The 26213-nt window shown below is 41.7% G+C and overlaps 1 protein-coding gene across 1 annotated transcript in view; it reads left to right on the top strand.

The window, feature by feature from the left end:
- Nucleotides 1–12580, top strand: part of IL20RA (interleukin 20 receptor subunit alpha) — a 33663-nt gene extending 21083 nt beyond the window's left edge. Inside the window, exons 3-7 of the mRNA XM_052645992.1 lie at nucleotides 2771–2949; nucleotides 4296–4471; nucleotides 5042–5186; nucleotides 9320–9459; nucleotides 11789–12580. Coding sequence (XP_052501952.1) covers nucleotides 2771–2949; nucleotides 4296–4471; nucleotides 5042–5186; nucleotides 9320–9459; nucleotides 11789–12580 — 1432 coding nt within the window. The remainder of the gene's footprint in view (nucleotides 1–2770; nucleotides 2950–4295; nucleotides 4472–5041; nucleotides 5187–9319; nucleotides 9460–11788) is intronic.
- The last annotated feature ends 13633 nt before the right edge of the window (nucleotides 12581–26213 follow it).

The following is a 26213-nucleotide window of genomic DNA, read 5'->3' as shown; positions in this document are numbered from 1 at the left end:
ATCACTGAGCCTCAATTTCCTCATCTGTAAAATGGGATGAATATAATGGTACCCACCTCCAAGGATTATTATGACAATTAAATGAGATAAAGCTTTCAAATCCTAAGCATGCATCCATGCTTAACAGCACTTGATAAATGTTTCCTGCTGTTACCAGAAAGCAGTCAGAGACCACCTAGAGCCCCACATGACTTTTGGGCATGGAGAAACATTATTGCTGTAGCATTTATTGTGGGATTCATGTCTATCATCAGCTTGTCAAACTTACAAAGCTTTTTATCCAGAACTTGGTCAAGAGTATTTCTCCTTCATCAACATCTACCATGGGATGCTGCACCGGCTTTGGCAGAGTCAGGAAGTTTGAGGAGAAAGGGTCAAATAGGCGATGGCAGTATTTTTCTAGCCACTAGTCAAGACCTGTTGGTGAGCCATGAAATCAATTTCGAGGGACATAACTAGCACGGCAAGGTTTAGGATGGTGTGAAGGGGATTAGAGTAAGAAAATAACTGAGTACCTGGCATGTAGTAAAGTTGTATGATCTTATAAAACGTTTGTTTTAGTATACGAGATATATGTATGAACTGTATCACAGTGTGAGATGTGTTTCTTTCTGTGGCTCACCATCACAGAAGGTGACAAAAGTATGAAAGCCCCTTGGCGTGGTGATTACTTGAATTGTAGAAATAGGTCAACAAACTCTCTTTCTTTTTTTTTTTAAGATTTTTTTTATGTGAACCGTTTTTGAAGTCTGTATTAAATTTTTTCAATATTGTTTCTGTCTTCTGTTTTGGCTTTTTGGCCAAAGCACGTGGGATCTTAGTTCCCCAACCAGGGATCAAACCCACACCCCTTGCACTGGAAAGCAAAGTCTTAACCACTGGACCGCCAGCGATGTCCCCAGATCTAACTACACTTTTAGTGTTTTCTGGTAACTATGCTGCTGCTGCTGCTGCTGCTAAGTCACTTCAGTCGTGTCTGACTCTGTGCAACCCCATAGACAGCAGCGCACCAGGCTCCCCCATCCCTGGGATTCTCCAGGCAAGAGCACTGGAGTGGGTTGCCATTTCCTTCTCCAATGCACAAAAGTGAAAAGTGAAAATGAAGTCACTCAGTCGTGTCCAACTCTTAGTGACCCCAGGGACTGCAGCCTACCAGGCTCCTCTATCCATGGGATTTTCCAGGCAAGAGTGCTGGAGTGGGGTGCCATTGCCTTCTCCTCTGGTAACTGTGGTGCTTAGGAAGCAGGAGATGTTTACTTTCAGGACTCTGTTGCCATATTCTGAAAAGGGAAGATACCCTTAAGCTTTGGCAACACTTGATAAAGTTGGCAATTCCTCCTCCTCAACACGTAGTCTTCCCTTGACTTTTGTGATGTCTGTTTTTCTTTCTCCTTCTCCCTCTCTAGCTGCTATTTCTGAGGGTACTTTGCATCTCACCTTTAAATGTTGATGCTCCTGAAACTTTATCCTAGGCTTTGCTTTGTATCCATGGATAATTTCATTCATGCCTGTGCCTTCAATGAGCAGCTTTACGTCACTGATTTCATAATCACGCACACCTTTCTGCTGAGCTCCAGTTCCTTCTGGGCACCTGCATTCAGATATCTTTTACACATATCTTAAGCTCAACATGTCAAAAACTGAACTCATCTTTCCTTCCTCCCTGTCCCCCACTCCCTATTTCTCAAACCCACTCTTCTTTCGCATTCTTGATCTGGATAAATGTTACCACCATTCTACCCATCTATCCTGGACAGAAAGAGCTGTAATGCTTAACACCTTCTTTTCCATCATCTCTTATGTGCACTCAATCACCAAGTCTTGTCTCCTAATATTTCTTACTTTTGTCCTGTCATTCATTCCACTGTCACCGTACTTGTACAAGCCACCTACATCTTCCGCCTGGACCACTGCAGCATTCTCTTCAACTGTTCCCCAGTCTGACACTCATGACCCATTCCGTTCTCTCTGCTACCACCAGAGTTAATAGCCCGGCACACCTAATAGCCCAACATGCCTGCTTTAATCCTTTCAGTAGCCTCTCATGCAACCCTGTCTCTTACACTTGGCTCATCCCGTGTCTCTTAAACTCTCAATACCTCAGACTCTCCCACCTGAAAAATGCTAGAAATACCCCCCTCCCTATTTGCTGTGAGTGTTATATTTTTAATAAAGGAGAGGAAAAATCTATATAAACAACGTCATCTGCATCATCATTGTCACTATGATCATCAAAAATGCAGATTTGGAAATGAACTCCAACCTAGTGAATTTTCCCTAGAACCCTTGAAGGCAAGTATATTTTTAAATTTTATGAAAATGTCAAGAAGAATTTCTAAGAAAAAAAAATAGTAATTTTTCTTAAAACACCCCACCCATCCAAAACAAACAAATAAAAAATATCCATCAAACTGACCTTGGTATGCATGTGGGCTGTAAACTTACATAGAAAAATTGATCACACAATTTGTAAAATTTATACTGTAGCCCAAGAATAATAATAAAATACATGCTTTCAAATGTACTATCCACATTATAATTCACAGAAAGGAAAGATGATTACAGAAACTCTGACTCATGCTCCTGACAGCTAATGAAAAAAATTGCTAGCAGCAAAAGTCGATTCTTTTTTATCTCAATGACAGGCACTTTTGTTGTTTTGAAGAGAAGGTCTTAAGTTCCATTCAGTTTTATATAATGACTGTTTTTCTTTCCTATTGTAAAGCATGGAAAGCACCTCATTGTTGATTCACAGTTTTCTTCTCAGCAGATATGGGCAAAAGAAATGGCTGAATAAATCTGAATGCAGAAATATCAGTAGGACCTACTGTGACCTCTCTGCTGAAACTTCTGACTATGAACATCAATATTATGCTAAAGTTAAGGCCCTGTGGGGAACAAATTGTTCCAAATGGGCAGAAACTGGACGATTCTATCCTTTCTCAGAAAGTAAGTAGCTCAGTTGTGCATTAAATAAGTACCAAGGTCATCTGACCTAATGTAACAATCTCTGCCTCATAGATAGCCTTGTCCAAACCCCAGTGCTCTGCTTGGCTCTCTTCTGCACTCTGTCCATTAGGTGGAGTGACCAGCCCAATACTGGGTACTTCACCTTACTGTATCTCAGAGTCTCATCTTTAGAAAAAAAGGTTTGACCAAGTGTCTCTCACATTGCTCCCCGATCCAGAATTGACACTAGAGGCCAAACTGTCAAATTTTGATTTTGTTTTATCGCTCAATTGAGACTGTATAATTTCAGGAACAACTGACAGATTTATCTTAATGTTGTGGTTTTGTAAACTATTTGACATATGCCCACAGGTTGACTAAAGATTGTTTCCAGGAGGGAGGCTTAAGAGGGAGGGATATATGTGTACCTATGGCTGATTCACATTGTTGTACAGCAGAAACTAACACAACATTGTAAAGCAATTATCCTCCAGTTAAAAATAAGTTTAAAAAAAGACTGTTCTGATCCCCAAACTAAGTCTCTGCTTGTTATAAACTCAGTAGTGTGATGACATAATATCTAGGTATAACTCAGAATGAGGGCAACATCTTCCTAGTATTTGCTTTTTAAATTTTTCCATCCCCAATCTAAGACTGATTCAGCCATAGAGGACCCACTCAGAGCTGTCAGGACGACATTTACAAGTGCTCCCTGAGTTCTGGAGCTGGCACCTTTCCCTTGCTGCCCTTCTAAATCAGAAGTCAGCAAACCAGAGCCTCAGACTAAATACAGCACCCCACTCCTTTCTATTTTTCTACAGGACAAGAATGGTGTTTACATTTATATAAATAATAGTTGCAACAGAGATCACGTGGCCTGCAAAGCCTAAAATACAGCCTGTACTTTTGTGATAAAAGTTTGCTAATCTCTGTTCTAGATCATTCTCCCAAGGTTACATCCCCAGAGGTCTTTAGCAGTGCTTCATTTCTCCACTGCTGATCTTTACAAACACCTCAAATCTGATTAATGTTATTTATCACCAACTTGTCAGGTCATAGTAGTATTGCAAACACTTTTAATTGTATTTACTATCCTCTAGTACTGTTTATCCAAGTAACTAGGAACTACATGTGACTAGGTAAATCAGCTGTTTTCACATTGTATCAGAGTCTGTGACTTGATTATTTCAAAATTTGGTATAACTTGGGTCTAGGTGAGCATTCTGAGGCACTTCAAATAAGAAGATGGGGTTTAGAGCTTTGATCCCAGTGGAATTATACTGTAGCTTCATTCAAGGTGTTTACTACATCTGAACATGATAATTCCCTCTCCCCTCCCCTTTAAGCACAAATTGGCCCACCAGAGGTTGCTTTGACTACTGATGAGAAATCCATTTCTATTGTTCTGACGGCTCCAAAGAAGTGGAAGAAAAATCCAGAAGAAAGCTCTATTTCCATGCAACAAATATACTCTAATCTGAAGTATAATGTGTCCATATATAATACTAAATCCAATAGAACGGTAAGCCTGAAATGGAATGGGGGCCTATAATCTGTGTCACTTTCTGAATCTAATGCTGGAACATGCAGCCCTGATTCTAAAATTGTCAGCATGTGAATCTGGGAAGGTGTGTTACTCAAAAGTGATGCCTTGCAGGATACAGTTGAAGGTGATGCATAGAAATTTAAAGAGCTACCTTCAGATTTTCCTTACAGAAAGTATCTGCTATGATGTTGTTGCTATCATGTAGAGCAATTGTCCACCTCACTTTGATGGAGAGTTTCTGCTTGCTTAACATCTGCCAGTCACTCTCCAAGAAAGAAAAAAATATTAGCAAGAACACAGGACAAAGTTGAAGAAGAAATCCCTCCTATGTCATTATTTAGAATTGTTCCCACAATTTGTTCAGTTCCTGACCACGCCCTGCCGAGCTGAAGGGAAAAGTTATTTTAAAGCTGTTGCTAAAAAGAAAACTCATAGTGATAGCGAAGGACTTAATGGTACCTCCATCTTCTATTTCTTTCTGTCGTTATTGTCTGCGGGTTGCTGGAAATCTTTGGCTCTAACTGTGTTTGTAATTCCCTATCCTAGTGGTCCCAGTGTGTGACAAACCACACCCTGGTGTTCAGCTGGCTGGAGCCGGACACTCTGTACTGTGTACTTGTGGAGTCCTTTGTTCCAGGCCCTCCTCGCATCACTCACCCTTCTGAGAGGCAGTGTGTCAGTACTCTAGAAGGTAAGCTTTGAAAATCTCATCTCATCTGAGGAAGGAAATCTGGTAAAACTAGAAGGAAGTATGGCAGTGTAGACAAGGTTTTGACAAATCCATGTCTACCAGAAACAGGCTGAAGTGAAGGCAGAAACAACCATCCCCAGACAGCCTGGGACTCTGCCTCTGAACTTGACTCCCAGTGTTTTTACATCCTGGGGGATTCTCAGTACAGGTCCTGGTGTCCACTGCCAATATCACTCTGCCTTGCAGAAATAGCATTATAGGAGTTTTTACACTCATGGTCTTTCTTCTTTAAATCTATAATCACTCTGATCAGTAGAAGTCCTTTGGGTTTTAAAGAACATCAGATGATGTTACTCCTAGAAACAGACAGTACCCTAAAAACACTTTAAGATAGTGTTTGGCAGCTCCTCCAGAATATAAATTTGAGACTGTATGGGTTGTGTTCAAATATTACTCACTGGCTATGGGAGGGCCTGGGGTCAGCAAATCAGTTACTTCTCTCTCTGTCTTATGGTTGCTTCTCTCTATTTCCATTTATTTGTCTCGTTCTCATGTTATCTGAACTTGGCTGACAAGGAAGGATGATTGAAGATTCTTGTTCCTGTTAGGAGACTAGAGTTAGGAGCTTGGCATTTGTTTAATTGTTCTTCCCTGAGGGAGGGTCCTCCTGATGGCTTAGACAGTAAAGAATCTGCCTGCAATGCAAGAGACCTAGGTTTGATCCCTGAGTCGGGAAGATCCCCTGGAGAAGGGAATGGCAACCCACTCCAGTATTCTTGCCTGGAGAATTCCATAGACAGAGGAGCCTGGTGGACTCCTCTGTGCACCAGAGGAGTCCATGGGGTCGCAAAAGAGTTCAACACGACAGAGTGACTGACACTTTCCCTGAGAGTGGTAAGATCTTGAACTCAAAACATAAAAGTTGAAAATAAATCCTAAAGTTTATCTTCATGGAACAGCTCTTCATCATTCTTCTTCTGTTTCTCTCTTCCAAATGTGCCGGCCGTCCACATGAAACAACCATTTCCCCCCAAGCCTTTTTTCATCACAGCTATGGGACAGGAATGGTGACAGAATCCCTGTTTTCTTCTCTCCTCATGCCTTCCACATTTTGAGATGAATCTGTCCCAGGGATTAAAAAGGGAATTTTGTGAATACATATCAAGAGTGAAAAGCCTTATGTTTGAATCTCCACCCTTATCATACCTTCCCCTTTTAAACAAAGCATTCTCTACCATATGTCCAATAAAATTAAAATGCAAAACAAGCAAAAGGCAAAACAAAGCAGATTGAGGAAATCATTTTTGTATTTGGAAGAGTGTTCTGTTTACTAACAGCTTGATCAGTGGCCAAATGGTAGGAATGAATTCCCAGTGGAAATCATTCAAGCTATCGGCAAAGCTAAAGCAACTAAAATACAGATTAAATTAAATACTTCCCAGTAAGCAGATGGTGGAGAAGGCAATGGCAACCCACTCCAGTACTCTTGCCTGGAAAATCCCATGGATGGAGGAGTCTGATGGGCTGCAGTCCATGGGGTCACTGAGAGTCAGACACGACTGAGCAACTTCACTTTGATTTTTCACTCTCATGCACTGGAGAAGGAAATGGCACCCCATTCCAGTGTTCTTGCCTGGAGGATCCCAGGGATGGGGGAGCCTGGTGGGCTGCCGTCTATGGTGTCACACAGAGTCGGACACCATAGAAGCAACTTAGCAGCAGCAGCAGCAGCAGCAGCAAGCAGATGGAGCTGACTTTCTCACTAGTCCTGGAAAAGTAACAAAACAACAAGGTTCCATTTCAGGTTCTGACCTTTTCTGTGATCTCCTAGCTGTTGATCAACCCAGGTATCTTTCTAAGACACCACTATGAGGGTCTACTTTTTCAAAAACTTGCTATTACCTCTTTGGGGACTATTCTTGGAAATATTTCTGTTCTCCAAAATCCCCCAATTCCTAAAATACAGATACAGGTTATTAGTTGATTGTTGCAAACGTGTGCTGGTGCCATCAGTCATTGTTTAAGCAGGGTGAGTTTGGTCCAGAGACTAGAGATTGTATTAAGAGGACTGGACTGACTGGGATTGACATATACACACTAGAATAAATAGATAACTAAGAAGGACCTAGTATATAGCATAGGGAACTCTACTCAATACTCTGTAATTGCATGTATTGGAAAAGAATCTAAAAGAGTGGATATATGCTTATGTATAACTGATTCACTTTGCTGTATACCTGAAACTAACACAACATTGTAAATCAGCTAAACTCCAATACAAATTTTTTTTTTTTTTTTTTTTTAAGAGGACTGGGCTGAGTTGTAGCCTGAAGTAGGAGCAGGTGATAGTCACCTGCCATATCTGCATTATCGGCGTCTTTCTATGTGGAACGTGTAGACAGATGCACTCTTCGGGGTGGAAGAACCTGCAGTTAGACCCATGTACCTAGACCTTTCCTACTGGCATTTGTTGACCAGAAGTCCATGATGCTTCTCTTTCCATTTTTTAACTGGACAGTTAACTGGACAGTAACTTGGCAGCTTGCTCCCAGAACTAGGCATCCAGAACATCCAATGTCTGCATGGATTAGAATGCTCTCAGGACACTCCTGCTGATTGTATTAGTATGTAACGAACGGCCTTCCAGGTGGCTCAGTGGTAACAAATCCACCTGCCAGTTCAGGAGCCACAGGAGATGCTGGGTTTGATCCCTGGGTCAGGAACTTCCCCTGGAAGAGGAAATGGCAACCCATTGCAGTGTTCATGCCAAGATAATCCCCTGGACAGAGGAGCCTGGTGGGCTCCTGGGGTCCCTGGGGTTACAAAGAGTCAATATGGGTCACAAAGACACAGCTAAGCAACTGAGTACACGTGTGCAATGCCCTAGAACTTTCGTCATTTGTGCTAAAGCTGCCCTTTTTCTACAGCTGTATTGGTCACAATTCTCTGGAGAACACAATATACATAATCTTTATATGTATATACACAAAGAGGGAGAGAAAAAGACTTATTTTAAGGAGTTGAATCACATGATTTTGAAGGCACAGGGTAAATTCAAAATCCGTAGGGCAGGCCAGCAGGCTGGAGAACCAAAGAAGAGTTGATGTTACAGTTCTTGTCTGAAAGTGATCAGGTAACAGAATTCTCTCCTCCAGAGGAGTGGGGAGTAATCAAGCCTTTTTTCTATCAAAGCCTTCAACTGATTGGATGAGGCTCACCCACATTATAGAGGGTAATCTGCTTTACTCAAGTCTACTCATATAAATGCTAATCTCATCTAAAAAATGTTTTCACAGAAGCATCTGAAATCATGTTGGACCAAATAACTGGGTACCTTGGCCTACATAGATTGACATGTAAAATTAACCCTTTCTATTTTCAAGTACCCCATAGAAGCTTAGCAAATATAAATTAGTCACAATGAGTCCTGTCCATCAACCATACAGTCTGATCAGTGGTGATCCAGGATTACTTTTATTAAAACTATTCAGCATATCTTTTCATTCCGCTATGGACTTTTAAATTCACTATGCACCTACAGGACAGCAGGACCTGGAAGAGAATTACTGCCATTCCCATCACATACTACCTCAGCCACCTCTCACACGCATCCCCACACTCCAGACCTACCAGAAGGCCTGGCCAACTGTGTGGGATGGTTCTATTTGTTACACAGAAGATGACACCAATGTTCTTCTCCTCTCCTGAATGTATGGAAAAGATTGAGTTGAATGAGTGATGTGGAAACGTGGAGCAGCTTAATGGGATCATCACAAGAGGGTTTTGTTTGGTTTGCAGTGCTCTGAGTTGCCTTAATACACACTTAACTTCAAATATAAGGACCAGTATGAGTCTCATAGCCAAATATAAACTGTTGGAATATCTGCTGACTCGGGTTGTTAAGGCATCCTTGCCATAAAGGTTTGAGACAAATCCAGATGATTCCTTAAGGCCACCTATTGTCAGACAGAGTAAGAATTCTGAGATCCCTTATTTAGCTCAAGCTTCTCAGTTTATAAATGATAAAACTTAATTTTTAAACTGATCTCTGCAAAGTCGCTTGACATTAGCAATGTTTTCCCACCCCACCAAATCACAACTATCTACCCCACCTCACTTTTCTATTTTTACAGATCAAACAACAGCATTGGAGGTTAAAATCATCCTCTGGTATGTTTTGCCCATGTCTGTTACTGTGTTTATTTTCTCTGTGATGGGTTACTCCATGTACAGATATATCCATGTCGGCAAAGAGAAACACCCAGCAAATCTGGTGAGTGAAGGCATTACTGTGGTAAAGGCATTATAACACACCTCCAAGAAGATAGAAAAGGACTTTCTAGAACAGATACCATTCCTTTTATGGGCAGAGTGAGTTTCAAGTTAGAGTTGATGAGTTAAAAACACTTTCTGTACTCAGTTAGCTTATTAACATAACTAAAGAGAAAGATTCCTTTATTTTGACAAAGACTTTATATTTACTGAACAGATTAGACTAGGTCTTGAGATACACAGATAAATTGTTATGATCCATGCCCCTCCAGAGGCTTAAGTCTAGTTTGGAACTAGAATTTTTAAATGATAACATGTATATGCCCGTGGCAGATTCCTGTTGATGTGTGGCAGAACCAATACAATATTGTAAAGTAATTAGCCTCCAATTAAAATATATAAATTTAAATTAAAAAAATAAAAATGCCAAATTATAAATAAATAAATGATATGCGAAGACTAAGATGAAAGTGGGTTCTTGGGACTCTTGAGAGTACAGGAAGGGCAGTGGCACCCTACCTGGAAGATCAGAAGGAATTTCATGCCAGGGCTTGGTCATGAATGTTGAGAGAGTTAGGGCACCTACCACAATCAGAAAAAATAGCAGAGTCAAAAAGGTGGGTGGATATTTGGAAAACCACATAATATTTCTAAACCATAAGATTCCTGATAAGGAGCTATGAAAGAAGAGACTGAGGGAGTAAGGCCAAGTAATGGGAGAATTGGGGTGCTATTTAAGGAATTATCTAGCCCAAGGTGCTATTCTTGGGCTTCATTGTGTTTGCAAAACTCTGTCGGGTTTTGGGTTGGAATCATCAGGGTCAATATTGAGTTTTAGATACATCTGGATAGTGTTAAGGACAACGTTAAGGGGAGGAAGCCTGGAAACAAAAAAGCAGCTAGGAGACTGTGAGAGTTGTCCAGGAGAGACAAGGTGAGAGTCTAAAAGAGGAGAGTGGGAGGTGGGGCTGGAGACAGACAGAGTGGAGACACGTTCAGGGGGAACGTGGCCAGGACTTCATCACTCACAGCAAGGAGAAGCAAGACGGTAGAAGAAGGAACAAACCTCATGCTTCTACACCACGTACTAGAGGGTTTCCAAGGGCTGAGCGAATTTTAACAAACAAAGATTATTTCTTTGGGAATTATCAAAATACATGTTCATATGTACATGATACATACATGCATTTCTGTTCTCTTTTAAAACATTTCTATTGTTCTGCCTTCATTTAGGTTTCAGAGTTAGTTTTTTAATGAGACAGGGAGACCTTTCCTAGAAGGAAAAGGCACAGGAGAACTGACCATGTGTGGCTTTTTGAAACCAAAGCTTTCATAACAGAATGATGTTGGAGTTCCTATTTTCCAGTTAAATGAAATCCCATCATAGCGTGAACAGTGAGAACTGGAACGTAATTCATGATCAACAGTCTAAATTGGCACTGTCCACGTATCTCCAGCAAAATGTTAATCTTAAACAAGTTTCCTCCCATGATCTAGAGTTTCTCCATCTGCTATGAACTGGCAGGTGAATTCCCGATTTTAGCTTATTATAGCATAGTGTAGGGGGGCAGTTAGTTAAACCATCTCTAGTCATGTGCTTAGTTCCCTTTTTACACCTAGTTTTCATACCCTTCCACATTTCCTGTCCAGAGTATATGCAGAAAAGAGCTGGTGGCCCAGAGGACGGTTTATTGATAAATACATTTAAACTGTAATTAGAGCTTCCCTGGTGGTTCAGGTGGTAAAGAACCTGCCTGCAATGCAGGAGACCTGGGTTCGATCTCTGGCCCAGGAAGATCCCCTGGAGAAGGGAATGGCTACCCACTCTAATATTCTTGCCTGGAGAATCCCAGAGGAGTTTGGCAGGCTACAGTCCATAAGGTCACAAAGAGTGGGATACAACTGAGTGACTTTCACTTTCAAACTGTAATTAACAAAGGAATTTCAAAACCTCTATTTGTTTTCACCTCTCCGGACACAGAAGGAATTCTGATTTTACAGAATTTTAAAATGAGGCTCTAGAATTGAAATAACCCCCTTGAGTGCCCTGAGCCAATTAGAGGAAGGGGCAATCACACCCTGACCTTTGGATTAGATCGGGACCGCCCAGGGAACCACTTTTCACTGCCGTGTGCATCTTATGCAACTTGGGTCCTTTGGGTCCAAGTGAGGGAGGTTTCCTGTGTATTCCAAGCATAACTTTCACTTTCATGAGTTGATAAGTATAGGCCTTTAAAACTATGTGGGGACAGTATAAATTCTAACTAACAGCTGCTTTTAATGTCTCTGTAAAGTGAAAAGATGAAAACCGTTCTCTTCTCTCTTTTTAGGTTTTGATTTATGGAAATGAATTTGACAAAAGATTTTTTGTACCTACTGAAAAAATTGTGATTAACTTCATCACCCTCAATATTTTGGAGGATTCTAAAACTTCTCCCAAGGATATAAGTGTAATGGAAAAAAGCAGTGATGCATCAGACCTGAATGAGCCCATCGAGGACCAGGAAGCCCACTGGGAGGATGTGGAGGTGGAACACCTGGGCTATGTGTCACATGTGGTGGACATTGTGTATGACTTTGAGAAAAGCTCCAAAGGGACTTCCTTAACCCAGCAAGAGCCACCCGGCAGAACAATGCCCATGGATAAAACGGTCATTGAATATGAATATGATGTAAGAAGTAGTGACATTTCTGTGGGGCCTAGAGGACAGGAGTTCAATTTGCAGGAGGAGGTGTCCCTACAAGGAAAGATATTTGAACAACAGGCAACTTTAGCAGACTTGGGTCCACAAACACTGCTGTGTTCATATACCCCTCAGCTCAGAGACTTGGACCACCTGCGGCAGGGGCACGTGGACACAGAGGAGGCCCCAGAGGAGGAGCCATCCACCACGCTCGTTGATTGGGACCCTCAGACTGGCAAGCTGTGTATACCGTCATTACCCAGCTTTCAACATGACCCAGAGGGATGTAGGCATCCTGAATCTGAGGGGCTTGGGGAGGAGAGCCTCTTATCTAGACTCTATCAGGATCGAGCTCCAGACAAGGCACCGGAAGAAAATGGAGCCTATCTCATGCAATTTATGGAAGAATGGGGATTATATGTACAGATGGAAGACTAACCCTCAAATGGCCCTTTGCCAGACTTCTACTGTTACAAAACATGTCAGTGCAGAGAAGTGACCCAATAATAAAATACCTGAGATAGAAGTTTACTCAGATTTCTGTGTCAGTGAGAATCACTTATTTCTTTTATTTTCACAGCACTTGTTTAGTTCTGCCTCAATGTGGGTGATTCAGTCATGCATGGGGGTCTCCTGCACCAATGGTGGGCACCCAGAGTGCAGGGGCTGACCCTCCTTGTACCCAGTAAACATTCAAAAATGTTGACCAAACTGGTCAGAATTTATTCAGGTGGGTATACTGTAGTCTTCTTATTTATGGTTTTCTAACACTTGTACAGTTTTTCCTGGGCCTTTACCAACCGTGAAAGTGAGAGCGAAAGTGTTAGTCACTCAGTCATGTCCAGCTCTTTGCAACTCCATGGGCTGTAGCCTGCCAGGCTCCTCTGTCCATGGAATTCTCCAGGCAAAATATTGGAGTGGATAGCCATTCTCTTCTACAGGGGGTCTTCCTGACCCAGGGATTGAACCCAAGTCTCCTGAATTGCAGGCAGATTCTTTATCATCTGAACCATCAGGGAAGCCCCTACCAAGTATATAGCATGTAAAAAACATTCCATGAAGATCATTCATTATACAAGTGCTACTTTTTTAGAATTTGGTTTGTTGCCCAAATGATGACATACTTAAAACTTGCAAATACCTCTAAATGGGTGGGAAGTGGTCACATTTAAAGACCCTAATCCACTCTTTAATCATAATAATCCATGTTCAGAGTGAAGGAATCAGGCAGAGATCTTGAGGTCACATGATTTGGACTACATTAAGTGGATATATTAATACTTTGGGAAAAGTTCTGGAGTGTAAACATAAAGTGTTGTTATTATTTTATACTCAGAAAATATTGTCTCAATAACTTAGTGGGGGCTTTTTAGTAGGGAATTAACCTAAAAGAAAATGTCACATTTTATAATACTCTTACATTTATTTCTGGAAATGTGTTTTTCAAAAAGATATTTAGGTAGTCTATAAACCAAAACACATTCAGTAGCTGAGTCAGTTACCATTCAGTTCAGTTCAGTTCAGTTCAGTTCAGTCGCTCAGTTGTGTCCAACTCTTTGCAACTCCATGGACTGCAGCACGCTAGCCTTCCCTATCCCTCACCAATTCCTGGATCATGTTCTAACTCATGTCCATCAAGTCGGTGATGCCATCCAACCATCTCATCCTCTGTCATCCTTTATCCTCCTCCTTCAATCTTTCCCATCATCAGGGTCTTTTCCAATGAGTCAGTTCTTTGCATCAGGTGGTCAAAGTATTGGAGTTTCAGCTTCTGCATCAGTCCTTCCAGTTACTATTACAATATTAAATATTATATTTGAATGGACAGTGCCCCAGAGACTTTTTGGAATTTATGTGAATGAATATCCCATAACTATATAATCTTAAAATCAGTAAATAAAGACATACTAAAGAAATGTTGAGTTAATATGTAAGGGAGAGTGTTTAATATTTTGACATAGTTTACTGTGAGAATGAAACTATATCATAAAACAATACCAACCTTGTTAAATTTCAGTAACCATTCCCACCTCCTTCGCTAGAAAATAAAATTCAGTATTAACACTGTGTTAAAATATGACAGAATCTTGTTAAGTTGAGCCATATAAAATTATTCATATTTCACCTGCAGAGATAACAATTTCTTATAATTTACCTTAATGTATGTTTGTTTTAATCATGAACTCATGGTCCACTGATGCTCTTTCAGGAAAACAGATAATATCCATATTTTCTTATTTATGTTCTTGGCACAGACAGAAAACCCTGGATTCTGAAGTCATGGTCTTTTGAGATTGTCCACAAATCCCAACAGCTTCTGATCTAGCGATTTAATTTAGAGCATAATTCTATTAACCAGAGTGTCCTGTTCTTCTCAATCTTTGTAAAAATGATGCTGCTAGTTTTGAAGAACAAATGTATTATTACGTAAATATGTAAGAGAGAGTGTATGAAAGATTTGACATAATATACTGTGGGAACGAATGTATATCATAAAACAATACTATCCTAGTTAAATTCCATTAGCTGTTCCCTTCTCCTTCACCATTTGCTTCAAAACAGACAGCCAGTTTTGAAGAACAAATTTATTACTATTATAAAGGAAATTCAGGAGTGGGAAAGAATGAGTTGTTATTAAGAGCAAAAAGAAAATAAAGTGATTGATGATTGTTTGCTTTATTAATTTCATTCACAAAATATTGAGCATCTACTGTGTCCTACAACGTGCTCATTGTAGGGAGGATAACAACAACCTTAGGGTTGTTTTAAGGATGAAAAAGCCTTAGAACATTTAAAGCACTTAGAACAGTGCCCAGCACATAGTGAGTGCAATATGTTTGTTATCATCAGTGAAAGTGTTAGTCGCTCAGTTGTGTCTGACTCTGCAACCCCCTGGACTGGGGCCCACCAGGCTCCTCTGTCCATGGAATTATCCAGGCAAGAATCCTGGAGTGGGTTGTCATTTCCTTCTCCATGTTATCATTAGTAACTTCCAAAACATGTGCTTAGCATCAAGAAGACAAGCCATTTAGACGTATGACTGCTTTGATTCAAAAGCAGAGCTTGCCTCCCTGTGTTTCTCTTCCCTAAAAGTACAATAGTAATTTGCTTCCTACATTGTGCCTTCAGATTGAAATCCATCTGTGGTTTTGTAAAAGGGAATCTAATCCTGAGTTGCTTTTGCAGCTCTTGTCATTCTGAGCGTATCAGAAGTATTGAGCCTTTGTAAAACTTTGTTTCTTCAGTACTTTGCACTATACACACACACATATACATATTCAAATGTGAGCATATGGTAGGCATGTCTTGTGGGGGAAAGGTGGCGCTTTCTTTGATTTAGTGCACCTGTGTGGGTGGCAGCCATCCTGCTTCCTGTTACCTCTGTGACCACAGCCTCAGCAACTCGGAGAAGCCATCCTCTGGGGCCTCAGCAGATTCCATCCCTAGGACTGAGGTCCCAAGGGAGCTGGGAAGTTGAGGTTTCAGAATCTTGGACCAGCGCTTTCACCCTTTCCCCAGCTGTTCATCAGTTTTAGGATTTCACACACCTCTTCTACATCAGATGGTCTTTCCTCATGAAAACTCCTGCTGATGGCTCTGTGTCCACACCCCATAAATTCTAAACAGCTGGGTTAATAAAAACATGCTTACTACAAAGTGAGTGAGACTAGTGCCAATACCGCACATGGGAAGGAGGTAGGTGAAGAGGGCATTTCCCCCTCAGCCTACAATGCAGACAAGATCAGATGCCCCCAGGCTGAACTCATCTCAGAGGGAAATCGGTGCAGGGTAAAATTGCTTGTACAGCCCAGAGCACAAGTCTGTGCAGCATGGTAAATCTAATGAGAACATCAAATAGAGGGCTCCATCAGCGTGGATCGGTGCACCTGGCTCATAAATCAAATTCTCCCTGGCCCACACACTACCACCCCCATGTCTTGAGATGAATTTTTGCTAAATTATCTTGAGAAGAACTTTTTTTCTATTTCCTTTGTGATTCCCCACATTGTATCTTCCATAAATCTTCTATCTATGGTGTTTTTTTAAAAGACTTTGCTCAAAAACTTAGGCCTATAATTTTTAGATAAATAATGCAATAAATTAGGGGTTTCAGATTAACATATACACACTACTATATATAAAATAGACAACCAACAAGGACTCTGTAGCACAGGGAACTCTATTCAATATTTTCTATGGGAAAGGCATTCTGTATTCTATATGGGAAAGGCATCTGAAATGTGTATGTATAACTGAATCACTTTGCTGTACACCGTGTTGTAAATCGACTATACCCCAATATAAAATAAAAGTTAAATTAAAAATAAATACATTAAAATTTTTAATTAAAAAAGAAGAGTTTGACTACACACAAATTACCAGCAAGGTACATTACTATTTAGTTTCAAGCAGCCTATTAGCTAGTTGCAGTGTTTCTCCCAAAAGGAATCCTACTGAACTCTCTCATAACTTCTTTTCACTCACTCAAAAATATGTATCTGTCTTAACTATACTTAGATTAACTTTATGAAGCACCAATCTTATTCAAACTAGAACTATTGAAATGACAGATGATGAATTATTTTTTCTGAACTTAACACTTTAAATTTTTTTCAGTCAAATAGCAACCAAAAGTTGGCGTTATTAAGAGCAACATGATGTGAATCCTTTAAAGATAACTGAACCTCTCCAAAATGTTTTTCCTGGAAATCACTGCCTCTGCAAAGTGGCTGGTGACTATTGGATGGTCGTTTACCTTTCCTTTGAGGTGCTGGACTCTGTTGTGCTTAATTTTGACCACTTTTCCTCTTAAAGTCTTTAGGATCTCCAGTGATAGGTCCTAGAAGGCAATCTTGGCTTTTTAGGGTTTCATTCATGTTTATCACTGATTTTCCTCCAGATTTGCTTGTCTGTAGCAGCAGCAAGATTTCTTTTCTACTTTGCTAGTTTTAGACGTTAACAAATCTTCCAGTTGGTTTTCATTTCTGAAAGCCAGTAAAGATGTAGGGTTAAGGTCCTGAGAACATTGCTTCATCCAAAGCTCCCTTCCTGGAGGGGTGAGGGCTAAGGGGTTGCTTTGTGTTTATGCCAGTTGAAGGAGGCTTCTTCTGTCCTCAGGCAAGGCTGCCTCTCTTGGGCTCTCCTACAACTCTATCTCTGGCACTTTGCTAAATTTGGAAGCAGATGAGGTATCTTCTCCACTTCTCAACAGATTTCTTTTGGTATCTCAATCTGTCATTCTCTGGATTAAGTGGTATTTGAAGGCTTCGCACCAATTCAGACGATGGACATATGGCTCATGTTTGTGTTTTCACACCCAGGCCACTGAGACGATGAACGCTGCTGGGGATAAATACCATCTGCCATTCGAAACTGACTTCTGCGGGATGTATGAATTAGACACTGCTCTGAGAGGTCTCACAGAGTTAAGATAGCTATGACAGTTTATTCTTCCTTCTCATGAAGTGCATTCTTCCCCAATTTGAAATTGATTTGAAATGCAGACCCTTCAGAACATTTGATGTGAGAGTGGAAAATTTTAATCCTAACTGCTCCCCGCCAAAGGAGGCATGGATATTGGATCTTCATTCAATTTGTCAAATTTGTGCTTCTAAAAGAATCTGGCAGCATTTGAGAAACAAAGCAATATAGGGATTGTCGACTGAAAAAAATTAGAGAACCTAGAGGTTAAGATTTATATTTTATTTGACAGACCTTCTGAGGACTTAAGCCTGGGAGGCAGTCTCTCAGATAACCCTGAGGGGCTGCTCCAAAGAGGTAAGGAAGGAGCCAGGATACGCAGAGTTTTTGCACCAAAAATATCGGTCACAGAATATCGAGCAGTGTTCTCTGGCTATACAGTAGATCCTTGTTGGTTCTCTATTTTAAATGTAACAGTGTGTACATATCAATCTCAACTCCCAATCTATCCCAACCTATTGAACACTGCTCAGTATTCTGTAATAATCTAAATGGGAAAAGTATTTGAAAAAAATAGATACATGTATCAGTTCAGTTCAGTCACTCAGTCGTGTCCGACTCTTTGTGACCCCATGAATCACAGCACAGCAGGCCTCCTTGTCCATCACCAACTCCCGGAGTTCACTCAGACTCACGTCCATCACGTCGTTGATGCCATCCAGCCATCTCATCCTCTGTCATCCCCTTCTCCTCCTGCACCCAATCCCTCCCAGCATCAGGGTCTTTTCCAGTGTAGGTATAACCAAATCACTTTTCTGTACACCTAAAACTAACACAACATTGTTATTAAATATTCTTCAATATGAATAAATCTTAAAAAACAGAACATCAAAAGACTACTGATCATTAAAGAAAAACAGATATCTCAAATTAATGAATTTAGAATTTTTCCGTGTCTGGGAAGATGCAAAAAGCTAGGCTCCTTGAAATCCTCCTTTGATATTCACCTTAACTATCTAGTGGAGAAGGAAATGGCAATCCACCCCAGTACTATTGCCTGGAAAATCCCACAGACAGAGGAGCCTGGTAGGCTACAGTCCATGGGGTCGCAAAGAGTCAGACATAACTAAGCGACTTCACTTCACTTCACTTAACTATCTAGGGCCAGTATCCTACTTTTCTCCATCCTGAAACCCCTCTTCATGCACCATTGGGATATGGCAGGCAATGTTTTAATCCACATTGCATGTATGCACACACACTAAATAGCTTCAGTTCAGTTCAGTTCAGTCGCTCAGTCATGTCCAATTCTTTGCAACCCCATAGATTGCAGCACACCAGGCCTCCCTGTCCATCACCAACTCCAGGAGTCTACCCAAACTCATATCCATTGAGTCAGTGATGCCATCCAACCATCTCATCCTCTGTCGTCCCCTTCTTCTGCCCTCAATCTTTCCCAGCATCAGGGTCTTTTCAAATGAGTCAGCTCTTCACATAAGGTAGCCAAAGTATTGGAGTTTCAGCTTCAACATCAGTCCTTCCAATGAACACCCAGGACTGATCTCCTTTAGGATGGACTGGTTGGATCTCCTTGCAGTCCAAGGGGCTCTCAGGAGTCTTCTCCAACACCACAATTCAAAAGCATCAATTCTTTAGCCCTCAGCTTTCTTTACAGTCCAACTCTCACATCCATACATGACCACAGGAAAAACCATAGCCTTGACTAGACGGACCTCTGTTGACAAAGTAATGTCTCTGCTTTTTAATATGCTATCTAGGTTGGTCATAACTTTCCTTCCAAGGAATAAGCATCTTTCAATTTCATGGCTGCAGTCACCATCTGCAGTGATTTTGGAGCCCAAAAAATAAAGTCTGACACTGTTTCCACTGTTTCCCTATCTAATCGCCATGAAGTGATGGAACCAGATGCCATGATCTTCGTTTTCTGAATGTTGAGCTCTAAGCCAACTTTTTCACTCTCCTCTTTCACTTTCATCAAGAGGCTTTTTAGCTCCTCTTCACTTTCTGCCATAAAGGTGGTGTCATCTGCATATCTGAGGTTATTGATATTTCTCCCAGCAATCTTGATTCCAGCTTGTGCTTCATCCAGCCCAGCATTTCTCATGATATTCTCTGCATATAATTTAAATAAGCAGGGTGACAATATACAGCCTTGATGTACTCCTCTTCCTATTTGGAACCAGTCTGTGGTTCCATGTCCAGCTCTAACTGTTGCTTCCTGACCTGCATATAGGTTTCTCAAGAGGCAGGTCAGGTGGTCTGGTATTCCCATCTCTCAGAATTTTCCACAGCTTCAGTCATGTCCAACTCATTGTGGACAGACTATAGTCCTCCAGGCTCCTCTGTCCATGGAATTTTCCAGGCAAGAATACTGGAGTGGGTTGCCATGCCCTCCTCCAGGGGACTTTCCTGACCCAGGAATCAAATCTGTGTCTCTTATGTCTTCTGCAGTGGCAGGCAGGTTCTTGCCACTAGCACCACCTGGGAAGCCACATTACCTTTGGCAATTTATTTAACTTTTGGGGACCAAGTTCCCTCATCTGTGAAGCGGGCATAATAATTGTCCATACCTGCTAGAGTTGTGGGAGGTTTAAGGAATCAATATAACGACAGTTTTTAGAAGAGTGCCTGACACAAACTGAGTGTGTTAATCTATTAGTGGGAGAAAGATGTGGAAATGAAGGAACCATACATCTACATGCCAACCTGAGTGAAACTCACAAGCATGTGGCACAAAAAGAGTGATTTCTAGAAGAATATACAGAGCATAAATCCATTTACATAACACCTCAAAACACACAGAATTAAACACTAGTCATATATACACAGTAAAACTATAAAGAAAGCCAAAGAAATGATTAACATGAAGCAAAGTTTAGAATCATAGACACCCTCAGGGACTGGAAATCCAGGGAGCCCATGGAGCTCATGGGGATTCAGTGGAATTATTAGCTGGCTCCTTAAACAAGGTAGAGACAAGGTATTCTTCTTTAAACTGTGCATGCATATTATATATGCCCTACTGCTAAGTCCCTTCAGTCGTGTCCGACTCTGCGTGACCTCATAGACAGCAGCCCACCAGGCTCCCCCGTCCCTGGGATTCTCCAGGCAAGAACACTGGAGTGGGTGGCCATTTCCTTCTCCAATGCATGAAAGTGAAAAGGGAAAGTGAAGTCGCTCAGTCGTGCCCGACTCTTAGCAACCCCATGGACTGCAGCCTACCAGGCTCCTCCATCCATGGGATTTTCCAGGCAAGAGTTATTATATTTAATAAAGAAAAACAGTGGAACCCCAAAGCACTTGTAGTCATGTATGGATGTGAGAGTTGGACTGTAAAGAAGGCTGAGCACTGAAGAATTAATGCTTTTGATCTGTGGTGTTGGAGAAGACTCTTGAGAGTCTCTTGGACTGCAAGGAGATCAGACCAGTCAATCTTAAAGAAATCAGTCCTGAATATTTAGTGGAAGACTGATGCTGAAGCTGAAACTCCAATACTTTGACCACCTGATGCAAAGAACTGACTCATTGAAAAAGACCCAGATTCTGGGAAAGATTGAAGGTAGGAGGAAAAGGGGACAACAGAGGGTAAGATGGTTGGATGCCATCACCAACTCGATGGACATGAGTTTGAGCAAGCTCTAGGAGTTGATGATGGACAGGGAAGCCTGGCGTGCTGTAGTCCATGGGGTCACAGAGTCAGACACCATTGAGCGACTGAACTGAAAGCCCCTGAATTTTGTTTCATTCTCATAGGTTCCATAACTTGTGTCAGCTTTGTATCATTGGTAAAGCCATTTGGAATGATGTGAGCTGTCAGACATTTTCCCTTGCAAGTCAGAAACAAGTATTTTATGGCCATATTCTGTTTACAAAGCTTCTTGGTTTCCCAAGATTTGACTATGTCTTAAAACTCTGAACAGAAAACAACTGTTGACAGATTGGTCATTGGATTTCTGTGCCCAGTGAAGGACGTGCCCTGAAAACCTTGGCTTGACTGAGAACTTCCATTATTCAAAAAGTGAATCCCGAAGCCCTGACAGGAAGTGAGGAGGACATGGGATTCACATGACCTTTTGAAATGCAAGCACTTCTCTGGCTCACAGGTGACAAACAGTTAACGTCTCAGACAGGCTGGCAGTCCCACTGACAAAAATTACATAGTGTAAACACATCCCTTCCTTATGAAGCAGCTAGTAGTTGATCTCTGCTGATGTTAGTATGCAGGGAAGAAGGATTAGGACTTTCAAAGGCTCTGCCTTTATACTGCAGCTCACTGCTCCTTTCTATAATAAGCTTGCCTTGGTTACACATGCTTAGTGACCATTGGCAAATAAAATGTGTTTGCTTTTCCTAACTCCCCACATTTCCTGCCAGCCTGTTACTAGCAGCTTCGAGAATGAAAGATTTGCAAAATTGCAGGTTTAAGGCACACTTTCGAATGGAAACACCTTTCATCCAGCCATAATGATGAACTTAAAACATTTAACTTTCCCCCAAACAAGGTATAAACAGAAGTATAATTAAGACATGTGCTAATATTTCTTCTTAGCAACCCACATCATCTAACCCTCAGTCTCAAGAATCTAGAGCTCATGTTCCTCTGTAGCTGTTGTTCAGTTGCTAAGACTCTTTGCGACCCCATGGACTGCAGCTCGCCAGGCTTCCCTGATCCTCAACATCTCCTGGAGTTTGCCCAAGTTCATGTCCATTGATTCGGTGATGCCATCCCACCATCTCATCCTCTGTCGACCTCTTCTCCTTCTGCCTGAGCGTCACATTTTAACAAAGGATTGAACAACCAGAAAGCATTTCAGAGTGGGTCCAATAGCAAAGATATAAGGGGAAATGGATGTGAGTTTGAGTGAACTCTGGGAGATGGTGATGGACAGGGAGGCCTGGCATCCTGCAATTCATGGGGTCGCAAAGAGTCAGACACGACTGAGCGGCTGAACTGAACTGAACTGAAGGGGAAATGTGGATGGAATCCAGGATTTAGTAAAGTCCTAACAGCTGCCACATGCAAGGACTTTCCTATGAATGAGGACATTAGCCATGTGTTTCTTGCTTAAAGAATGAAATTCAGTTCAGTTCAGTTCAGTCAGTTCAGTTGCTCAGTCGTGGCTGACTCTTTGCAACCACAGGAATCGCAGCATGCCAGCTTCCCTGTCCATCACCAACTCCTGGAGTTCACTCAGATTCACATCCATCGAGTCAGTGATGCCATCCAGCCATCTCATCCTCTGTCGTCCCTTTCTCCTCCTGCCCCAATCTCTCCCAGCATCAAAGTCTTTTCCAATGAGTCACCTCTTCGCATGAGGTGCCCAAAGTACTGGAGTTTCAGCTTCAGCATCATTCCTTCCAAAGAAATCCCAGGGCTGATCTCCTTCAGGATGCACTGGTTGGATCTCCTTGTGGTCCAAGGGACTCTCAAGTCTTCTCCAATACCACAGTTCAAAAGCATCGATTCTTCGGCGCTCAGCATTCTTCACAGTCCAACTCTCACATCCATACATGACCACTGGAAAAACCATAGCCTTGACTAGACAGACCTTAGTTGGCAAAGTAATGTCTCTACTTTTTAATATGCTGTCTAGGTTGGTCATAACTTTTCTACCAAGGAGTAAGCATCTTTCAATTTCATGGCTGCAGTCACCATCTGCAGTGATTTTGGAGCCCCCCAAAATAAAGTCTGACAATGTTTCCACTGTTTCCCCATCTATTTCCCATGAAGTGATGGGACCGGATGCCATGATCTTCGTTTTCTGAATGTTGAGCTTTAAGCCAACCTTTTCACTCTCCTTTTTCACTTTCATCAAGAGGCTTTTTAGCTCCTCTTCACTTTCTGCCATAAAGGTGGTGTCATCTGCATATCTGAGGTTATTGATATTTCTCCCAGCAATCTTGATTCCAGCTTGTGTTTCTTCCAGCTCAGCATTTCTCATGATGTATTCTGCATATAAGTTAAATAAGCAGAGTGACAATATACAGCCTTGTCATACTCCTTTTCCTATTTGGAACCAGGCTGTTGTTCCATGTCCAGTTCTAACTGTTGCTTCCTGACCTGCATACAGAATTCTCAAGAGGCAGGTCAGGTGATCTGGTATTCCCACCTCTTGAAGAATTTTCCACAGTTTATTGTGATCCACACATCAAAGGATTAGGTATAGCCAATAAAGCAGAAATAGATGTTTTTCTGGAATTCTCTTGCTTTTACCATGATTCAGCGGATGGTGACAATTTGATCTCTGGTTCCTCTGCCTTTTCTAAAACCAGCTTGAACATCAGGAAGTTCACGGTTCATGTATTGCTGAAGCCTGGCTTGGAGAATTTTGAGCATTCCTTTACTAGCGTGTGAGATGAGTGCAATTGTGCGGTAGTTTGAGCATTCTTTGGCATTGCCTTTCTTTGGGATTGGAATGAAAACTGACCTTTTCCAGTCCTGTGGCCACTGCTGAGTTTTCCAAATTTGCTGGCATATTGAGTGCAGCACCTTCACAGCATATCCTTCAGGACTTGAAATAGCTCAACTGAAATTCCATCACCTCCACTAGACTTGTTCATAGTGATGCTTTCTAAGGCCCACTTGACTTCACATTCCAGGATGTCTGGCTCTAGATGAGTGATCACACCATCGTGATTATCTGGGTTGTGAGATCTTTTTTGTACATTTCTTCTTTGTATTCTTGCCACCTCTTCTTAATATCTTCTGCTTCCCTTAGGTCCATACCATTTCTGTCCTTGATCGAGCCCATCTTTGCATGAAATGTTCCCTTTGTATCTCTAATTTTCTTGAAGAGATCTCTAGTCTTTCCCATTCAGTTGTTTGCCTCTATTTCTTTGCACTGATCACTGAAGAAGGCTTTCTTAACTCTTGCTATTCTCTGGAACTCTGCATTCAGATGCTTATATCTTTCCTTTTCTCCTTTGCTTTTCGCTTCTCTTCTTTTCACAGCTATTTGTAAGGCCTCCTCAGACAGCCAGTTTGCTTTTTTTTGCATTTCTTTTCCATGGGGATGGTCTTGATCCCTGTCTCCTATACAATGTCACGAACCTCATTCCATAGTTCATCAGGCACTCTATCTATCAGATCTAGGCCCTTAAATCTGTTTCTCACTTCCACTGTATAGTCATAAGGGATTTGATTTAGGTCATACCTGAATGGTCTAGTGGTTTTCCCTACTTTCTTCAATTTAAGTCTGAATTTGGTAATAAGGAGTTCATGATCTGAGCCACAGTCAGCTCCTGGTCTTGTTTTTATTGATTGTATAGAGCTTCTCCATCTTTGGCTTCACAGAATATAATCAATCTGATTTCTGTGTTGACCATCTAGTGATATCCATGGGTAGAGTCTTCTCTTGTGTTGTTGGAAGAGGGTGTTTACTATGACCAGTGCATTTTCTTGGCAAAACTCTATTAGTCTTTGCCCTGCTTCATTCTGCATTCCAAGGCCAAATTTGCCTGTTACTCCAGGTGTTTCTTGATTTCCTACTTTTGCATTCCAGTCCCCTATAATGAAAAGGACATCTCTTTTGGCTGTTAGTTCTAAAAGGTCTTGTAGGTCTTCATAGAACCGTTCAACCTCAGCTTCTTCAGCGTTACTGGTTGGGGCATAGACTTGGATTACCATGATATTAATGGTTTGCCTTGGAAACGAACAGAGATCATTCTGTCGTTTTTGAGATTGCATCCAAGTACTGCATTTCAGACTCTTCTGTTGACCATGATGGCTACTCCATTTCTTCTGAAGGATTCCTGGCCGCAGTAGTAGATATAATGGTCATCTGAGTTAAATTCACCCATTCCAGTCCATTTTAGTTCAGTGATTCCTAGAATGTCAACATTCACTCTTGCTGTCTCTTGTTTGACCACTTCCAATTTGCCTTCATTCATGGACCTGACATTCCAGGTTCCTATGCAATATTGCTCTTTACAGCATCGGACCTTGCTTCTATCACCAGTCACATCCACAGCTGGGTATTGTTTTTGCTTTGGCTCCATCCCTTCAGTCTTTCTGGAGTTATTTCTCCACTGATCTCCAGTAGCATATTGGGCACCTACTGACCTGGGGAGTTCCTCTTTCAGTATCCTATCATTTTGCCTTTTCATACTGTTCATGGGGTTCTCAAGGCAAGAATACTGAAGTGGTTTGCCATTCCCTTCTCCAGTGGACCACATTCCGTCAGACTTCTCCACCATGACCTGCCCAACGTGGGTTGCCCTGCAGGCATGGCTTAGTTTCATTGAGTTAAACAATGCTGTGGTCCTAGTGTGATTAGATTGACTAGTTTTCTGTGAGTATGGTTTCAGTGTGTCTGCCCTCTGATGCCCTCTTGCAACACCTACCATCTTACTTGGGTTTCTCTCACCTTGGGTGTGGGGTATCTCTTCACGGCTGCTCCAGCAAAGCGCAGCCACTGCTCCTTACCTTGGATGAGGGGTATCTCCTCACCACCGCCCTTCCTGACCTTCAATGTGGGATGGCTCCTCTAGGCCGTCCTGCGCCCGCGCAGCCACCGCTCCTTGGACTTGAGTTTGCTCCTCCCAGCCACCGCCCCTGGCCTCGGACGCGGGGTAGCTCCTCTTGGCTGCCGCCCTTCGGGCATGGGGTCCTCCCACCTTCTGCCCCTGA

This window comes from Budorcas taxicolor, chromosome 9 (genome assembly GCF_023091745.1).
Source record: "Budorcas taxicolor isolate Tak-1 chromosome 9, Takin1.1, whole genome shotgun sequence".
NCBI lineage: Eukaryota > Metazoa > Chordata > Mammalia > Artiodactyla > Bovidae > Budorcas > Budorcas taxicolor.
Note: the sequence above shows the minus strand (reverse complement) of the source record. Positions and strands in the feature narration are given on the sequence as shown.